The sequence below is a fragment of the Propithecus coquereli genome, unplaced genomic scaffold (genome assembly GCF_000956105.1).
Source record: "Propithecus coquereli isolate 6110/MARCELLA unplaced genomic scaffold, Pcoq_1.0 Scaffold217, whole genome shotgun sequence".
NCBI lineage: Eukaryota > Metazoa > Chordata > Mammalia > Primates > Indriidae > Propithecus > Propithecus coquereli.
In genome coordinates, this window is record NW_012146856.1 from 2,431,655 (window position 1) to 2,449,330 (window position 17,676).

The 17,676-nt window shown below is 53.2% G+C and overlaps 1 protein-coding gene across 1 annotated transcript in view; it reads left to right on the top strand.

The window, feature by feature from the left end:
• The window catches only part of MARCO (macrophage receptor with collagenous structure), a 36,000-nt gene extending 18,901 nt beyond the window's left edge, over window positions 1-17,099 (top strand). The window contains exons 6-16 of the mRNA XM_012644652.1: window positions 2,618-2,662; window positions 2,903-3,010; window positions 5,255-5,353; window positions 5,460-5,495; window positions 5,992-6,090; window positions 6,177-6,239; window positions 13,352-13,396; window positions 14,281-14,379; window positions 14,837-14,881; window positions 15,409-15,585; window positions 16,812-17,099. Of these exons, the coding sequence (XP_012500106.1) occupies window positions 2,618-2,662; window positions 2,903-3,010; window positions 5,255-5,353; window positions 5,460-5,495; window positions 5,992-6,090; window positions 6,177-6,239; window positions 13,352-13,396; window positions 14,281-14,379; window positions 14,837-14,881; window positions 15,409-15,585; window positions 16,812-16,945 (950 nt within the window). The 3' untranslated portion in view covers window positions 16,946-17,099. The remainder of the gene's footprint in view (window positions 1-2,617; window positions 2,663-2,902; window positions 3,011-5,254; window positions 5,354-5,459; window positions 5,496-5,991; window positions 6,091-6,176; window positions 6,240-13,351; window positions 13,397-14,280; window positions 14,380-14,836; window positions 14,882-15,408; window positions 15,586-16,811) is intronic.
• The last annotated feature ends 577 nt before the right edge of the window (window positions 17,100-17,676 follow it).

The window sequence follows — 17,676 nt, forward strand, 5'->3', positions numbered from 1 at the left end:
GGCAAGGAGGGCAGGGCTGGATGGCAGCCCCCAGGGGCAGTGGCAGCCAGATGGCGCCTCAGCCTGGGTGGGGCTGGCGGGTGTGGCTCCAACTTCCCCCTCTGGGCTGGGAGTCTGCTCTCTAGGGGATGCCAGGCTCCTTGGTGCAACAGGGACTCTCGAGTCTGACACATCTGCCGCCATCACGGACTAACTCTGTGCCTTTGCAAAGGTCCCCTTACTTTTCTGAGCCTCAGTGTCTTTGTCTCTACCCGGGTATGAGAAGGCCGCAGAGGGCTGCTGGGGCGTCAGAGGCAATGATCCACAGCCCGTGATTGCTGCTGGGAAAGTCTTTGTTTCCATTTTTAGGCTGTAGCCTAACCCTGCCCAGCCGTCTTACCAATGGCCATGCATGGCCTGGTCAGAGGGTGTGAGGACCCAGAGCTGTCCCTCCAGGGTCGGGGGGCAGACCCAAACATCAAATCCTCTGCACTCCTCTGCTCCCATCCGCTGTCCACTTAGACCCTCCAACTTCCAAATTCCCAGAGGCATTGAGGCTGCCAAGATGTAACCATGCAAAGACAGTAAGACCTTTCCCAGCGAAGAGCGGATGAGAGGATTTGCACGGATGCGGCGGGGACAGAGCAACCGCCTCTAAGCCTCCAGGCTGCTGGGGTAGAAAGAAAACACCAGTTACACAAAGGAAACTTGTTAGGAGGGAAAATCTTCTTCCAGGAGCTGATTTTCAGAAGGAATTTAATAGGAAGAATCCCAAAGAGCCGATTATGCTAAGTCTCTTGCAGGGCTTTTCCCGAGGAGGTTTTGAGGGGGAAGACGAGCAAACAATAGGAAGGAAAGTTCATGCTGCAGTGCGGGGCACGCACACACCAGCACACACACACCACGTGCTCACACGCACTCACAGTCCTGTCTGAGCCCACATCTGTGCACACTGGCACACTCACACACAAGCACTATCACACTTGTACACACACACACTCACACTCCTCATGCACACACGTGCACACGGCCACACACAGTCTCACACATTCAGCCTGTGGGAGCTCAGAACAGGCCAGGCTCGTTCAGAGTGGCGTGGGTCTCTGCCCTCCCCTCTCCTCCCGGAGAGAAAGCGACTCAGGCTGAGGCCAGCACTCCCCAGAGTGCAGCCACTGAGCCCTGCTTGAAAGGACAAGCCAGAAGCCCAGGAGCTTGGGCATTTCCTTCAGGAGGGAGCAGAGCCGGAGTCTCCCCTCCTCTTCAGGACTCCAATGGCACGCCCATCGCCCGGCTCTGACAGAGGGCTCAGAGCAGGGCTGTGCAATCTCACTCAAACCGGGCAACCCTTTCTTCAGCCCAAGTCCTCCGTGGAACCCACGTACATAAGGCAGATCCATGAGGCAGGCTGCCGTGGCTCTGCAGCCCACGTGGAGCCCAGAGCCCTTTGTGCCTCCCCTGCGGGGCACCGCTGGCATCCCAGGAAAAGCTCCTGTGATTCAGCCACTCACTCAGGGAGTCTCTCCACACACACCTCAACCTCCCTTCCTCCCTCCCTCCTGTCACACTCTCCCTCCTGGATCATCAAATCCTTCACTCCTCTCCACAGAGCTCTCCCTGCCTCCCCAGGGACACCCAGCACCTCCAATTTGTACTGCACACCCTAGCCTGGGACCCCCAGGCCACGTGGGAAGGAACTACTGCTTTTCAGTTCCATTTTTGCCTTGGAGCACTAATTATACACCTGACCTGCTGAGGACCAGGTGGTCATGACCAGCCCCATTTTACAGATGAGAAAATTGAGGTGCAGAATACTTAAGTGATTTTCCTAAAGTTGTCCAGCCTGTCAAGTGGCAGGGCTGTGATTCCAACAGAGTCGCCAACTCTAAAGCCCTTCCTCTACGGCCGTCAGGACACATGCCCAGGCGCCATTCCGCCCTTTGGAAGACAGCTGTCTTAGACTGTTTTGTGTTGCTATAAAAGAAAACCTGAGACTGAGTCATATATACAGGAAAGAGGTTCATTTAGCTCACGGTTCTGTAGCCTGGGAAGTTCAAGATCGGGTGGCTGTGTCTGGTGGCTTCTGGTGAGGGCTCGCGCTGTGTCAACCACGGCAGGGAAACGGAAGGGGAATCGGCCTGTGGGGAAAGAGACCAAACACAGGGGCAACATCACTTTGCAACCACTCGCTCTGGTGGCAACTAATCCAGTCCCAAGAGAGCAAGAACTCGCTCAGTCCCACCAGACAGTATTAACCCCTTCATGGAGGATCTGCCCCATGGCCCAAATGCCCCCACTCTGCCGCACCGAGGACCAGGCCTCCCATACAGGGACTTTTGGGGGACACACTCAAACCACAGCAAGAGCAAACACTGCTTGGAACCGCCAGGGACTCTGTCGTATGCACCGTGTATGCGCGTGCGTGTGTGGGTGTGTGTGTCTGTGTATGTGTGTATGAGAGAGAGAGGGGGAGGGAGAGAGGGAGGGAGAGAGAGAGGAAGAGAGGAAGGGAGAAAGGGAGGGAGAGAGAGGGAGATCTGCTGGGCGCCTTGCCCAACTCGGGGGCTCTAGGACGTTGGCTGATTGAAGAGCCCAGGCCACAGGGACTGAGCTCTTCTTGCTCTTTTTTCCTTCTTCACAGGCCTGCGAGGACCACAGGGCGCGCCAGGGAAGCTGGGAGCCCCTGGTAATTGAGCTTGCTGTGCTTGGGCCCCCCATGCTCTGAGGCAGCTGTCCCCCATCCTGTCTGCACAGTCACCCCCAGCCCTCCCGTCCTATTACACCTCATCAAGACCACCTGAGAGATGACACCCCCCACGTCCTCTGGGAATCGCTTTCCTTTGTTCCCCAGTGCTCCCTGCCTTTGCCTCGTAGCCTGTCCCCAGGAGGATGAAGGGAGCCCCCTCACTGGCTGTTCTCTTTGCAGGCGCCCCGGGACGCCAAGGAGAGAAGGGCAGTAAAGGCGACGGGGGTCTTGTTGGCCCGAAAGGGGAGACCGGATTGAAGGGAGACAAAGGAGACCTGGGCCTCCCAGGTGAGGACCCTACTGCGGGGTCAGGGCTCACTGGGAGGCCTGAGGGCAGGGCTGTGCTCCACCTACCCGCACCCCTGGAGCAGCACACCTGGTCTCTTCTTTCCAGTGAGCAAAGGGGTGCAGTGTGAGAGGGAGAACAGCGTCATTCAGCACTTGGGGCTGGCCCATGACGAAATGGGTGGACATGGGTAGCCCACTCCCGGGAGGGGAAGAGGGCTGCAGAATTCTCTTTGGTGGGGCTGAGGGGGTATCCTTGCACCAGGCAAAGGGTTGGGCAGCTGACCTGTGAGGTCGTTCCAAAGCCCATGTTCCGCCACTCTCTGCAGACAGGAGAGGGAGACCCAGGCTTTCTCAAGGTTCCCCTGCCAGCCCCCGAGAAGGGGCCAGAGCCAGGCCTCTGCCCACTGGGTCTGAGCCCTGCTGTTTCCCATCCCACGCTCACGCACTGCGCCCAGGGAGGATATCAATCCACACCAGACTCAGGCCTGGAAACGCTGTGGTCAGCAAGGGGAGATGCAGCAGTTTCAGTTCTGCAGAAATTGGAACTCCAACCCACCCCACCTCTTCCCAAATTTCCTCTCCCAAGAGCACAAGACCTCTCTTGCCTGCAGCTTGCTCAAGCCCCTGTCGGCAGTCGGGGCTGTGCCAGCCAAGTGAGACCTGACCCCGGCGGTGCTGAGGTTTCACCTACACCCTTCGCCCCGGCAGATCAGTAATGCCACCACGGCAGAGTTCCAGGACAGGCATGTTTTCCTCACTCCACCGCTTAGCTGGGATTGGAAAGTTCTGAAGAAATAAGTAGCTGTGCTTCCTCGGCAGGGGCCAGAGTCAGGTCCTCTCACTGACGTGATGCTGCCTTGCTCCCCAAAGTTGTCCCCACTGATGGGGACATGGAAGTTACAGCGACGCAGGTGCAGGCCCGGACCACCCTGAAGTAACCCCACCCCAGCTGAGCAATTGCCGTAACTTGATGGTCCTGGACCACGGCAGCAGGTGCCAACACATCCCTCCAGGGAAACAACTCCCAGCGCCTTCTGGCAGCTGCCATCACCCCTTCTCCAAAGTGGACAGTCTGAACGGCCGAGAATGGCCTTCCCTGCTGTTTGCACCCTCGGCTGTTAGGAGACCTCAGCTGTAACAAAGTTGCTTGTGACTGCATGGTCTTCACCGAGGAACGGTCATTCCTCCAACGTCGCCTCATCTCAGAGACTCATCTCCACGCCCTGCACCTAACTTCACGCAACGCTTAGGCCCACAAAGGCTTCCTCCTTCCCCTCCTCTGCCCCCTTTCCTGACTCACTGGGGAGAAGGCTGGCGTCATGCATGAGTCCTCTCCAGCTCCAAAATTTCCAAAATCATAGAACGGAGCAATAAATGCCTCTCAACAAAATTCCATCCCATCAGGCCTATGCGAGAGCCCGTAAGGCTGCTCTGGGGTGAGCTATTCCTCCTTAGACCTTCACCCCACTCCGCTCCCGGGGCGCGGAATGGCACATTCGCACCAGCTGATGATGGGACTTGGGCAGCTTTCTGAGTGTCGGCCACCGCAGTGGGCTGGTGGGGAGCGGGGCCTGCGAGGCCCGGCGGGTGGGGCCCATGCAGCCCGCTGCCCACCAGACTCGCAGTTTGGGAAGAAGTCACAGTGCCCAGCCCCTGCAAGGAGCCTCCCTCAATTGATATGCACTGGGCACCTGCAGGAAATGAGGAGGGAGCAATGGAGGACTCAGGAGAGGACAGGCTAGGATGAGCCCCGAATGCTGATGACAAGTGGAAAATTTGAAATCTTGGGTACCAGGAAAGCCTGTGTCTGAACCGCTGGCAGGAATATGAGCCGCTGCAATGTTTTCCTCTCTACCAATGACTCAAAGTTGCTATTCTCGGCATTTCGGATCTGCTTTCTGGAATATTCGGGCTTCAATCTGAGAGGCTTTAAAAAACAATTCCCAAAATGCAGTCACTAAAATGAGCCAGACAGTGCTGGTTGAGCCTGGGCTGTGGTCCCTCCTGAGGGGACCTGGGCCATGCCAGGTCACCTAGCCACCAACTTCTCACGAGTTTATGTCTTGTCTCTGGGGCAAGGTGGTGTGTTCCTTGGCATGATCACATCTTCCACTTCTGGGCGCCAAGTAGGAGCTCAAGGAGTGTTGGGTTTGGAATTTGAGTAGGACGGGAAGTGTGAGAGTGGGAACTGCTAGCTGGGTTTGCCCTCCTCGCACACCTGGCCTCCACTCCTTGGTTTTCCAGGAAGCAAAGGGGACATGGGCGTGAAAGGAGACACAGGGGCCATGGGGCCCCCTGGAGCCCAGGGGAGTAAAGGTGACTCCGGGAAGCCAGGCCCGCCAGGTAAGAGGATGCGTGGTCACATCCACCAATGTGTAAGTATTCCCCTTCCCTATTGTAGGCTGAGCCCAAGGGAGAAAAAATTCCTAAAAGTTCTTCTTCATTTTAGGTTTGGCTGGTTTTCCTGGAGCCAAAGGAGATCAAGGTAAGAGCCATGGGAATCTGGGCATCATTCCAGCTACCACTGTCCCTTGGCACAGTCATCGTGGGGACCTGACTCCACCATCTTTTATTTCATTGTGTATTAACCAAGAGAGCCTGGAGTTTCTTAAAAACCTGGCCCCTCCTAAGAGGAACAGAGGGGCTGGCAGGTGTGGGCTTAACTGACCCCTCTTTAGACCTTTACCCCACCTCGCCATCCTGGGTGTGCAGCAGGACATTTACGCTCAGAGTTCCCAGTAAGTCCCCAAGTCCCAAACCCTGCAGCAGTGAATGGAAAGGTGAACAAGTTGCTGAGACTAGTTTTCCTCCCACTCACGGGGCTAGTTCATGGCTTCTAAAGAGAGATGGTTAAAGCTGCCGAAGGGACTATGAGGTGTTAAGAGGTTCGTGTCTCACTGCTGAGGACAAAGGCATGGGGGCCGGGGCAGCCAGGCCCTCTCCTGACCACTCCCGCCCTGAGGCCACCACTTACCTTTCAGGACAACCAGGAGCACAGGGAGTTCCAGGCCCTCCCGGTGCAGCGGGACACCCAGGTGCCAAGGGTGAGCCTGGCAGCGCAGGCTCCCCGGGGCAGACAGGTGAGGTCCCAGGTCCTGCGGTGGGCGTGAGGTGGGAAGACTCACCCATCCCAGCCCTTATGCCCTGTGTGGTGTCTGTTTTCCAGGACCACCGGGGAGTCCCGGGAGTCCAGGAGCCTTGGGTCTTAAAGGAACCAAAGGGGACACAGGTAACAAAGGGTGTGGGAAGGTGGGTGGTGGGGGTCACGGGGTGGCAGGATGGACGGGGAGGAGGACTGCCCACGGAGAAGGCAAAGGGCCTCCTCTGCCCCTGCCCCTGAGGCTCTCTGATTAAAAGGGACAATCTCCCTGCCAGGATCCCTTGAGGCTGGAGGGTAGAGAAACCCCTTCTTGTGCGCTCTCCCAGGGGTGCAGCCGGGAGCACTGGCCCACGCTAACCAAACTCACAAAGACTATTTTATAAACCATCCTGTCAACCTAGTTAGGTCACATACCACCATGTCGGTTCAGTCTAGGTTATAAGCCATTGCATCAACATAGTCTACTTCATAAACCATGGCTCCAGTGTGGTCCAGTCATTAAGTAAGTTTGGGCACCTGCTGTGTGTTCACTTGGTCTAGAAAGTCTGGGCCGCTGTGTTGAGTGCTGAGATAGCTTCAGACACACAGGGTGATGCAGGAGACAGAGAGACTGTGCCCAGGCAGTGCAGGCACACTCTGATTGGGCATTTGCATGGAGAATTGCTGTGTGCCATTTGGAAAGCCAGGAGCAGGTCGAAGTATTGGGGAGTGCAGGTCGTGACATAGGGCTGCGTGTCTGCTGAGGATGGTTGTGGCCAATTGGCCTCCGCCCCTCCTCTGCCTGAGCGGAAGGTTAAGCTTGCCATCAGACAACCTGGATGCTTCACCCCTGGGCCATGCTACAGACCCACACCAGGGCTGGTCCTTCATAGTTCTAATTGATTCATTCATTCATTCACCACCACCTCCTGCTAAGCCTTGCACTCTGGGCCTGTGAGCTTTGGGGGTTTTCCTGAAGGTTGTCAGGAACCACGGCAAGGGTAGCTCCTTCACCCTCTCTGTTCTTCTAACCCCCCCAGCCTCAGAGCCATTTTCATTTTCATGGATTGTGTATCAGTGTAGGTGGGTCCCTGCTACCACCTGAAGGCCACTAGCAAGGTCTTACCCTGGGAAAGGCTCCATCAGGGTATGGTGGTCAGATGTCCCTGACTTGTTGGCTGCCCGTCTTAATCTTATAATTCCATCTTATTTGATTCCTGACCTTAGGGTGCATCTGACTTTGAGGCCCAAAGCTCTCTTGCCCCTGACTTTTCTGCTTGGCTTCATGGAGATGTTTGCTTTCAGCCCTAGTTACAAATAGCAGTTGCCCTCTGCCTCCACCCCCATTGCCAGACGAATGGTTCTTCACTAAGCAAGAGCATTGTGGATAAAATAAGTGCCCACTCCCTGGGCCCAAAGGCTGTCCTTTGACAGTCTGAGGGTAAGGAGTCTTGCCCTGTACTCTGCATCCTGGGAGGGTTTGTGTAAGAGCTGGAGGCTAGCTCCAGCTCCTGGGCAGCTCATGACAGCCTAATGGGACAAGCATTCTTGTTAGTGCTATTTCACAATAAGTTGCCCAAAGTCAAACAGCAAGTGTTTGCATCTAGGCCCAGCCAACCCAAAGCTTAGGTTTTTGTTTACTACATTCTATCCTGGGGTCTTCCTCCCCAGCAACCCCCATCAGAGCACTCTGATGAGTGGCACCTTCTCCCTCCATCCCAGTTCAGCAAGAATCAGAGCAGAAGGTAGCAGCTTCTTCCACTCTTAGGAGGAAACATGAAGCTCTCGGGCCCTGTAATGGTTCTTAGTTAACTACCCAAGACCGTATACCTATTTTAGCACAGAGACCCTTGGCCAAAGTGTGAGGATCGTTTTAACTCCACCATCCTTGAGTCCTTGTATATCTACTGAGCACCTTTATGAGGTTCTCCATTAATCAGACCTAGTGGTAAAGACCAGCCAGTCAGATTCTAGGGGTTACCCCTTAATTCTGGCTGCCCAAGTGAATGACATTTTCAATTTGGGGTGTGTGATAATTACTATTTATATAATAACTGCATAGGTTGTGAAACCAAGTCCAAATGCTTACCTTGATGCAGTAGCTGATGGCCCATATAGACGTCTCAGAGGGGAATTCCAATGGGATCATAATTAATCTTAGCCAGGTCTACATGTCTTCCTGGAGTCATGGGCTAATGAACTTCCAGAGATTAGATGTGGCAATTTCTGAAGTGGGATCAGGAAGAATGGGTAGTGGGTGGGAGCCAGATCTTCCCATCACGGAAGACAATGCATACTTGTCAATGTCAGTGTGTTGGTATTCCCCAGACTAAAGCTACTATGGTGACAGTCCAGATTTGATGTATCAAGTCAGGTTTTCAAACTGATGTATTTCCCATTGTGTAAATAAAATCATTAATCTCTCAAGAGAATATCTAGTCACAGTAGCTGAAAATGAACTTCATAGTGCATTGGCTTGACCTAGGCAACAGCTAGATTCCATTATTGTGCATTAATCATTAGAAATGAGAGGCCCATTTATTATTTATTACCAGTGTCTCTGGGCCAGACATTGTGCTTGGAACTTGACCCAGGATCTTAGTTTTATCACCCCACACAGCTGAGTTTTATCAACCCTACTTTACAGCTGAGGAAACAAAGGTTCAGAGAGGGTAAACCCTTTGCCCGTGGTCTCAACAGGTAGTGTACACTGAATCTGGGAGTCAGCCCCAAGTCTGATTCCAAAGTTGTGCTTTTCCAGATTTTGTTGTATAGAAGAACCTAGAGTGTATGACTCAAGAGAAAATCAGACTGGCTCTCTCCTGCCCCTCACCTTTTACCCCAGGCTAGACGAGTAAATCCTGGCTTGGTCACCAAGCCTCCTACCTCCGCTGGCAGTCACTGGACTCCACTCCGGCCTGTTCAGTGGAATGTTTCCCCTTGTCTGCACCTCTCGAGGGAGAGAAGCCATCTCATATTCAATAAGACAAAGAGGAAATTCCTGCCATTCTGCTGGGAAGATAAATGCCGCATTTTATTAAGTAGGGCATTATACCCCATAGAACTTCCTCTAAGGGTTGATTTCCTTCACCTTTTAGAAACAGGCTCTTATCTAATCCTCAGCACTTAGTTTTTCTAACTTTTTCTCTTTCAAAGATTGCAAACTAATAACCAAAATATAGTTCTACATCCCTTAGGTACTTTGAAAAGTAACATTTGTCTGGAGATAGAGACTCCACTTCAACCTGTAATCACGACATTTCTTTTTTTACTGTTTCTACGTCATGAAATGACAATGATGTTAGATGTAGCCTAAACATTTAAACTTCGAAACACCAATCTGATTGGAAAAAATTTTTTATCTCATTGACCTTTCTGCCTGAACCATAATACTTTGAATTCTCGATTTCTTTTTATTTGCCTCTTCGGGCAATACTAAAATACAAAGAACTTGAAATCTATTTTCACAACTGTATTTGAAGATGTTTTATTTTAAAGATAAGCAACAAAGATAATCCGAATAGCAATTAAACTCTACATCATGACAATAATTTCCTAGTTAATTCCTTTCCTCATATCCAAGTACTGAGGCAGTCCAAGAATTTATTAATATTAAGTTCTACCAAGCCAAGTTACTAAATTGTCACTTAGAAAACCCTTCCCCACTTTCCTCTAGGCTTCTCAGAGGCTTCTGCAGTTTGAATCCTATCCTCCTTCTTCTTGCCATGCAGCTCAAATTGTCAGTTATTAGATTAATCCTAAATTCGCCAGGCTGCACCTAGCCTACAGGTTGGGATGGTATTTGAGGAAGTTTTTTAATGAATTGGAAATTTCTGCACTTAACTCGGAATCAGGAGACCAGAGCCTCAACTCCCACTTGCCCCTGACCAGCTGGGCAACCCTGCTGGGACTCAGTTTCCTCTTCTGTGGCCTGCGAGTGGTGTAAACAAAAGTGTTCGGCCCTCTCAGCTTGATAAGTGTGTGACACCCAGGGAAAACCAGTTTGCTTGTGGATGAGAAGAAAAATCCAGCATCCATTCGCTCTCCAGTGTAGTTTGCAAACATGCAGTTCTAGAGCCTGTTTTTCAGCTTTCATGTGCAGGAGCTGATCCAATCAGATGCTGCCTTGATTTATAGTGAAGTAATTACTAGTCCCTCGATTGATTAGTCAATGAACAGCCACTCAGCCAGCGCCCTCTTAGAGTCCAGGGAGGCTTGGAGAGAAATCACACAAACCTCAATTCTAATTTCCTTCCCATGAAGAGTCAAGTTTTGGAACCAAAACCGACACCCATTAAACACATATTAGAAGACATTTTATCAAGGAGCAACCTCTGCTGTATGAACTGTGGTTCTGGGAGAGCTCAGATGTGAGGGGCTGTGAGTTCCTCCAGAGACTGGAAGGCTGCTTGGAGGAGGCAGGCTGTGAGCTGCTCACCAAAGAAAGTGAAATTTGTTTAGGGCAGTGCTACTCCCAGTGTGGTCCCGGGACCAGCAGCATCAGACTCACCTGGGAACTTGTGAGAAATGCGAGTTCTTGGGTCCCCACCCCAGTCCCTCTGAATCAGCAACTCGGTGTGGGGCCCAACAAGTTGTTTTTTAACAGGCCCCCTCCAGGTGATTCTGCACTTGATCTTAGCCAAAAGGCCGAGAAGCGATATCCACGCGATTGTGATGGACAGTTTAGTTTGACTACTCCTCCTTTAGGGGAAAGGGATGGCCAAGAGAGACTAGAGGTGTCTTTGGAACCAAGTAGATGGCCCAAGTGAGACTCCAGGGAGGAGTGAGCCGGGCATGCTGATGGCACAAAGGAGCCCACAGGGCACAGAGGGAGGCCAAGCCTGGGTGACGACCTCAGCTTCCCCCTTCACTCCTGCCTGACCTTGGCTAACTCAATTAGCATCTCTGACTCCCTCCTCTGTATAAGAGGGAAATAACACTGTCTTGCAGGGTGGCTGAAAGATCAAACAAGGTAGTGTGTGCAAATCCTTGGCACAGTGCCTGGCATGATGCAGGTGGCAAGAAATGCTGAGTCCCTGGAGGAGAGGAGCTGGGAGGAGGGACAGTAGGGGGAATGAAGGTGGCAGGGCCAAGCTCCAAGGCATGGACCCGGCGAGCAGGGGCTTCCCTGTGGTTCCTGTCTCATAGGGATGCTTGCTCCTCAGTGCTTTAGAGGACAGTTGGAGAGGCGCACCTCTTTGGGTGGTAACAATAGGGATGGGACAATAGTGCCCTGGGGTCCCTGAACCTCACTTCTAGGAACAGGATCTTAAGGCAGAGATTTCTGCAGTATGGAGCCCTGTAGGATGCTGACGGAGAGAGACTAGAGTCTAGAGGTGGACTGTTTTCTACTTAATCCCTCCATAGACATAAATTTGAATGCGGTCTTCTCGCCGATCTTGACATATGCTATTCACATGCAGTAAGCAGAGAATCTGCCATTTCTGCTGGGCAACCTCAGCTAAGTCCCTTCGGGTCAACAGCAAACATTTACCGGGTACTTGCAGGGCAGCAAGCCCAATGCTCCTGTGGAGCCTCGACCCCAGTGCCCCAGGCACTCCCCACCTGGAGGGCAGACACACGTGCAAACAGGGTCCACGGGGTCCCGCGGCACCATTTATTCAGCACTGGCTGGACACTTGGCACACACGACTTCATTTCAGTCTTCAGACTGTCTTGAGAGGCAACAAGGAGGAAGCTGAGGCTCAGACAAGGACACCTGGCCGAAGGTCAGAAAGCCAGTAGAGGGCAGAGGTGGACTAAGCCTGGGCAGCTGGCTCTGGAAGCATTTTGCTTTACTGCCTCGGGAGAAAGGACGTCATCCACTGGGCGAGGCCAGGGAAAGTTCACAGTTGACGACGTCTGACATCTTCACAGGGTTTATGGGCCTACTCTGGGATCTTCGGGTGGACCAGAGGGGTGAGGCATTCTAATCAGAGGGACTGGAGTGTGTGCAAATGGCCCTGGGGGAGCTGGGGCCTGTCTGCCAGGGGCTGACCTCAAAGGCACCTCCACTCTCAGAAGAACCTATCCCAGCCTCAGCTCTGTCCCCAGCCCTGAATCGAGGAACTGAAGTATCGCCCTCTCAGAACCTTCTGGTGCTCCCCACTTCTCCTGGCTTCTTGGCTATCCGACACCCCTCCCCCTGGCAGCACCAGGCCTCAGTGGGTCATCTGGGACACTGCCAGGAGTCACGACTTCTCTTGCTCACAGTTCCAAGAAGGGGCCTGAAGAGGTGCACAGGACACCCAGGGATTGAAGAGGGAGGCAGGGGAGGCCGGGTCAGAGTTTCCCCCAGGCAACTGCCCCGCAGATGACTGAGCTGCCTGTGGTTTCCGTGATGGACCGTCGGCAAAGGCCAGTCAAGGGCACGGCCACAAGCACAGATGCTCTGAGTTGCTGTCTGCATTCCCCTCATTACCCTCTAGGAACTGTTACTTGATGGTCAATAATGAGCTTATATTTTCCCCAAGATCACGTAACTATCTTGGGGTGTCCTGTTTCTCTGAGATAAAACCAATATTGGCCTTAAAATCGTGATACCACGGTGTCACTAAATGAGCAAGTTATTATCCCACAGTGACCCCGCTGGGTGCTGGGGACAGTGGGTCTTCCACGAAAGTTTACTGGATAAAGGGATGAATGACTGGACAGAAGGAAGGAGGGAGGGAAGGAGGGAGGGAGGACATTTCACATTAACTACAGGTAGGCTCGTCACCAGTGATTACACTTATTATTTTTCCATTTTCTGGACATGAGACCCTTTAGCCACCTGAATCTTCAGCCACACTGGGGCCAAATGAAATAAACCAACAAACACTGATGGAGCATCTACTGTGGGTGAGGACACCCAAAGCTCCTGGTGGCCACCAAGTCCCCTTCCCAGTCTTTTGGAATTCAAGATAATTTTATTTTCAAAATATCTCTCAATTCTCTTCCAATAAAATGCCACAGCAAAGAAGGGAGGTCGGTTAGACACCAAGTGGCGTTATCGGTGGGCAAGGAGGCCGGCTGGAGCATCTGGGGTCTGTCTAACCCGGGCTTTCACCCAGCACATTGCCATTTCCTCCCACACTCCTGTCTCCTCCGGTCTGCAGACTGTCTCCTCTTATGCTCGGCCGAAGAGTCTTTAAACAATTGTGGAGAACCAATGTATCTTTCCATCTGCATTAATCAGACAAAAGGTAGAGGTTGTCTAAGATTAAAAGTGTCTAATATCTAAGTTCTATTATCTCCTCCCCCCTTTTTTGTTTTGATCTTAGGACTTCAAGGACAGAAAGGAACAAAAGGAGAATCAGGAGTTCCAGGTAAAGGGCTGGCTTCATTTTAATCTCTCAGAACGATGACTGGAAAGCCTGCCTGCTTGCAGGGGGCGCTTGTTGACCTTGGACACACAGCTGTGACCTTCCCCCAAAGTCGAGGCCAAGATTCCAGGGCTCTGTCACAGAAGCCTCGATTCTTCCCCTGGAAGACCTGGGGGATGACAGGAACTCGGCGTCCTGAGGGGTGTAGGGTGTGGGGCGGGGGCTCAGCTGGTGGGGTCCCCAGGCTATGCAGCCACCAGGGAGCTGTGCAACCATCCTCTCCAGCCCCGGCTTGGTGCCTCTGGTCTCTGCTGTGGTCCATTTTCCTCTTCCTCTTGGCCCTGGCCCCTCCCCTCCACTGGGTGTCCTTATCCTCATCCTCGCCCACAAACCTGTGCTCACGGTTGGCCGCTGAGCTCGGCACTGGTTGCACAGCATCTCTGGTCTTCCCAAAAGCCCTACCCTCGTGGACGCTAAAACAAAACTTCTCAGACACATTTCTTACGCACCTTTCTTCCTCTTGAGCTAAATATTCTATTACTACTTTAATTTACTAATGAAGACATTGAGGCTTAGAAACATTCTAGCAAATTCTCCCTGAATGGCTAGAACTTCCATACAATTAAGTAATCCCAGAGGGACCAACAACCTGTGGAATCCTGCCAGCTACTTCCACCTGCGTGTTCTCCACAGCATTTACATGGGAGTCAGGCGATCAGAGCAGCCCCCCGTTGGACTAAAGACACAGGCTGAACATTCGCACCACCCATTATTCTAGGGGAGACTTGGTAGTTAAGGACAACCTACCCATTAAACGCCGAGGCCGTTGGGTCGCCCTCGGGGAAGCAGAGCTGGGCATCTGACAGGGGTGGGCTTCCTCCTCTCAGGCCCCACAGGCAGTAAAGGGGAACAGGGAAGCCCCGGGCTGGCAGGCCCCAAGGGAGCACCTGGACCAGCTGGCCAAAAAGGAGACCCAGGAGAGAAAGGTAAGGCCTCTGTTTCTGACTCGTGGGTTCTTGGGCCCTGTTTTAAGAGATTTGGGGGTTTTCAGGACCCAGGAGGGCAGAGGTTTACTTACTCAGCTGACAGGCACAGAGCACAGAACGAGGCTCGGCCCGGCCTTGGAGAGGCACACCCGAAGGTGCGTGGACGTGCACGCGGGCCATGCCCATCCGCGCCCACGCCCCCAGACAGTTTCCATGCCTCTCACCTGTCCAACGGCCCTCACCAATCCAACTTCAATCCTGCCCATTTCTTCTTGCTCAACCATTGCCAGCCATGGCACATCCAGTCCCCGTGATGACAGATCACAGGTGAGGCTGCAGGGGAAGTCCTGCAGACCTCCTGCCCACCCCTCCACCCACCCCCCACTCCTGGCCAGTGAGGGCAAGGACGTCCTGGCCGGGTTTCCTCCAAAGTGTGTGGGTTTTCTCCTCATGACAGGGTCTTCTGGACAGCAAGGACTAAAGGGACAAAAAGGTCAAAAAGGTAAATTGCTATTTCTATTCTCTTTAATTTGTGTTTTAGAGTCAATTCTGTACTTGAAAATTATGTGTGTTAGGGGGAGAGGCCTTGGTTCTCAAAGCAATTCCTCATTTTTGGAAAAAGCTGATGGACTCAGCCCTCGAGTAAGCCTGCCCACGGCACACAGTCCCGGCTCGCGGCTTCCCTCCCTCCCTCCTCCTCCTCTCTCCCTCCACTCTTTCCGCCCTTCTCTCACTCAGCTTTTCTTTTCTTCTCTCCACAACACGTGGCAAGACATGTTCTACGGGATTTGCAAACCGGCCGCAGAGACACCTGCTCTGACAGCCTGGCGCCTACAGGCCCGGGTACGCGGAGGCTGCACGCCAGGCTGTGTTGGTGCCATACAGTGGGATCTTCCAGGCTCTGGTGACGGCCAAGCGAGGGGGTTTCTCTGCCATAACTATAGAGCACCCCAAGGGAAAAGGAAGAGCCTGTGTTTACACAAAGCCCCAGGCGCTTTCCTTGCCCCCCACGTGTGTTTTTCCCCCCAGGTGAATCCCTGATCTCCGTCAGGATCGTCGGCAGTAGCACTCGAGGCCGGGCTGAAGTTCTCTATAACAATATATGGGGGACGATTTGCGATGATGACTGGGGCAATTCCGATGCCACCGTCTTCTGCCGCATGCTGGGCTACACCAGCGGAAGGGCCCTTTACAAAGTGGGAGCTGGTAAGTGAGTCAGCAGCCAGGCACGTCTTCCCCTGCGCTGCTGACGTGGCATTCTCACGCTTGCAGGTGACTCAGTGTGGCTGGGGTTAAAAGAAAAGTATTGGTTCAAGCAGCAGAAAAGTTCTGCAGCTCAGGGCTCCAGGTTTATGTCCTTCCAGCTTGGCCACCCCGGGGGAAGGGAGGCCCAGGTTCCCCAGCAGCCACAGCGAAGGTTTGCCTGGGGCTATGACTGGCCTGGCTTGGCTCAGTGTCTGCCCAGTCCTGGAGTCAGAGTGCCACCCACCCAAGGGTGAGTGCGGGGCAGCCGTGTTGCGGGAACTGGAGGAGCGGGAGGAAGACGCAGCCATGCACGGCATCTCTCCAGCAGCCTGGACTGCCCAGCAGCCTTGGCTGTGATCGTCTCTAAAGAGAAGGTGAAAAGGGAAGAGAAAACAATCAGAGTGGGGCAGTAATGAAATCAGTGAAGGGAAGCTGTCCTAGGGCACCACGGATGCAGCCTGTGTCCTTCAGCCAAAGGTTCAAACCTTGAGCAAAGGAGTTAAGTCCCAGGGGCTGAGCCCCTTTCTTTGGCCGTAATAGCTGACTCAGCCAGGGACACAGGCCAGTTTCCCCCGCTTCCAACCCCAAAGGCTCTCTGTCCTCACCCCACCCCAAAGCGAATACCTGCATTTTAGTCTGAGTCCAGTTGGACTGCAAAACTGCTTCAAAATACACTTATTCCTCACGTGGGTTAAGCCTCTATAGATTGTCATATCATCATGTAAATGACTGTAATGGAATAGTCCAACGCTCTTCAACTACACTGGAGGAAGGGTTTGAGAGGGGCGTGCCTGCCGCAGAGCAGGGGGCTGGCGTGGCTGGAGAGGCACGTGAGGAAGGTGCAGGTGGCTGCAGTGAATTAGCGGGGGAAGACCAAAGGCTGGGACACTCCCCGGGAGGAGATGTCAGACAGTGCACGAATTAGGCATGAAATATTTGTATGAGACTTTTGTCAAAAGGTAGAGAACAGAAGAGAGGCAGAGTCATTACAAAAGACCAGACTAACCATTATCACGTTGGGCTTCCTGAATATACGTGGGAGAATTTAGCAGTCTACCCCAGAGGGAAACACCAATGTGGCTGCTCTGTTTGAGTCTCTCCTCTCTCTCTCTCTCTCATCTTCTCCCTCTCCCTCTCCCTCTCCCTCTCTCCCTCCCTCTCTCCGTCCTCCCTTTCTCTGTATCAAGGCACGGGGCAGATCTGGCTGGATGATGTCGCCTGTGACGGGACAGAGAGCAGCCTGTGGTACTGCAGGAAGAGCAGCTGGGGCTCCCACAACTGCAACCACAGTGAGGATGCGGGCGTGGAGTGCAGCACGTGACCTGGAAGCCCTTCCCCGCTCTGCCCTGTCCGCTGCTCACGCGGGAGAAGGCAGTGCTCTCTGAAGGGTTCCCTGGGAGCGGCTGAGAAGCCTCTGCGGAGGGGTCTTTAATAAAGCTCAAAGTGTTACCTGGCAACATCGCAGGCTGTGGCTGAGTGTCACCGAGTTAGAACCTCCCATCCTTTAACGATGTGCCCACTCAGTGCACACAACATTGCGTCGAGTTCTCCCATGTGCGTGCACACAGGGACAGTGGATCGCAGTTTCTAGCCGGGGGAGAGCGGGGCTGGAGGACGCGATGCAGAAGGTGAAGGTCACCTGTAGTCACAGTTAGTCTTGACCATCTCCTCAACCATTCAGACAGCCTCCGTGGCGGCGCGTTCTCTGTCCGGCATCGGAGATGCTTACCATATCTTTGGCTGCCCAGCAAATGAAGAGATTGGCTTGCAGTTGGCACCACGTTGCGTAATAAATATGAATTGTGCCTTTAAGCCTGAAAACTAGTTCTCATTAGGATGTGAGCTCCAGAAATGGGACTTTTGTCTTTTTGGTCCACCCCTGTAGGGGCTCAGTAAAGATTTGTTGAATGACTGAACTAAATCAAGAAGGTGGAGGAGCTCACCCTGTCTAAGTGGCAGGCTCCCCTCTTTCTTGCCAGCGTTTGCCTGGGATATGTACTCTCTGAGTGGAATCACATGATCTCTCTCTCCCTCTCTCTTGCCCTCGAGACC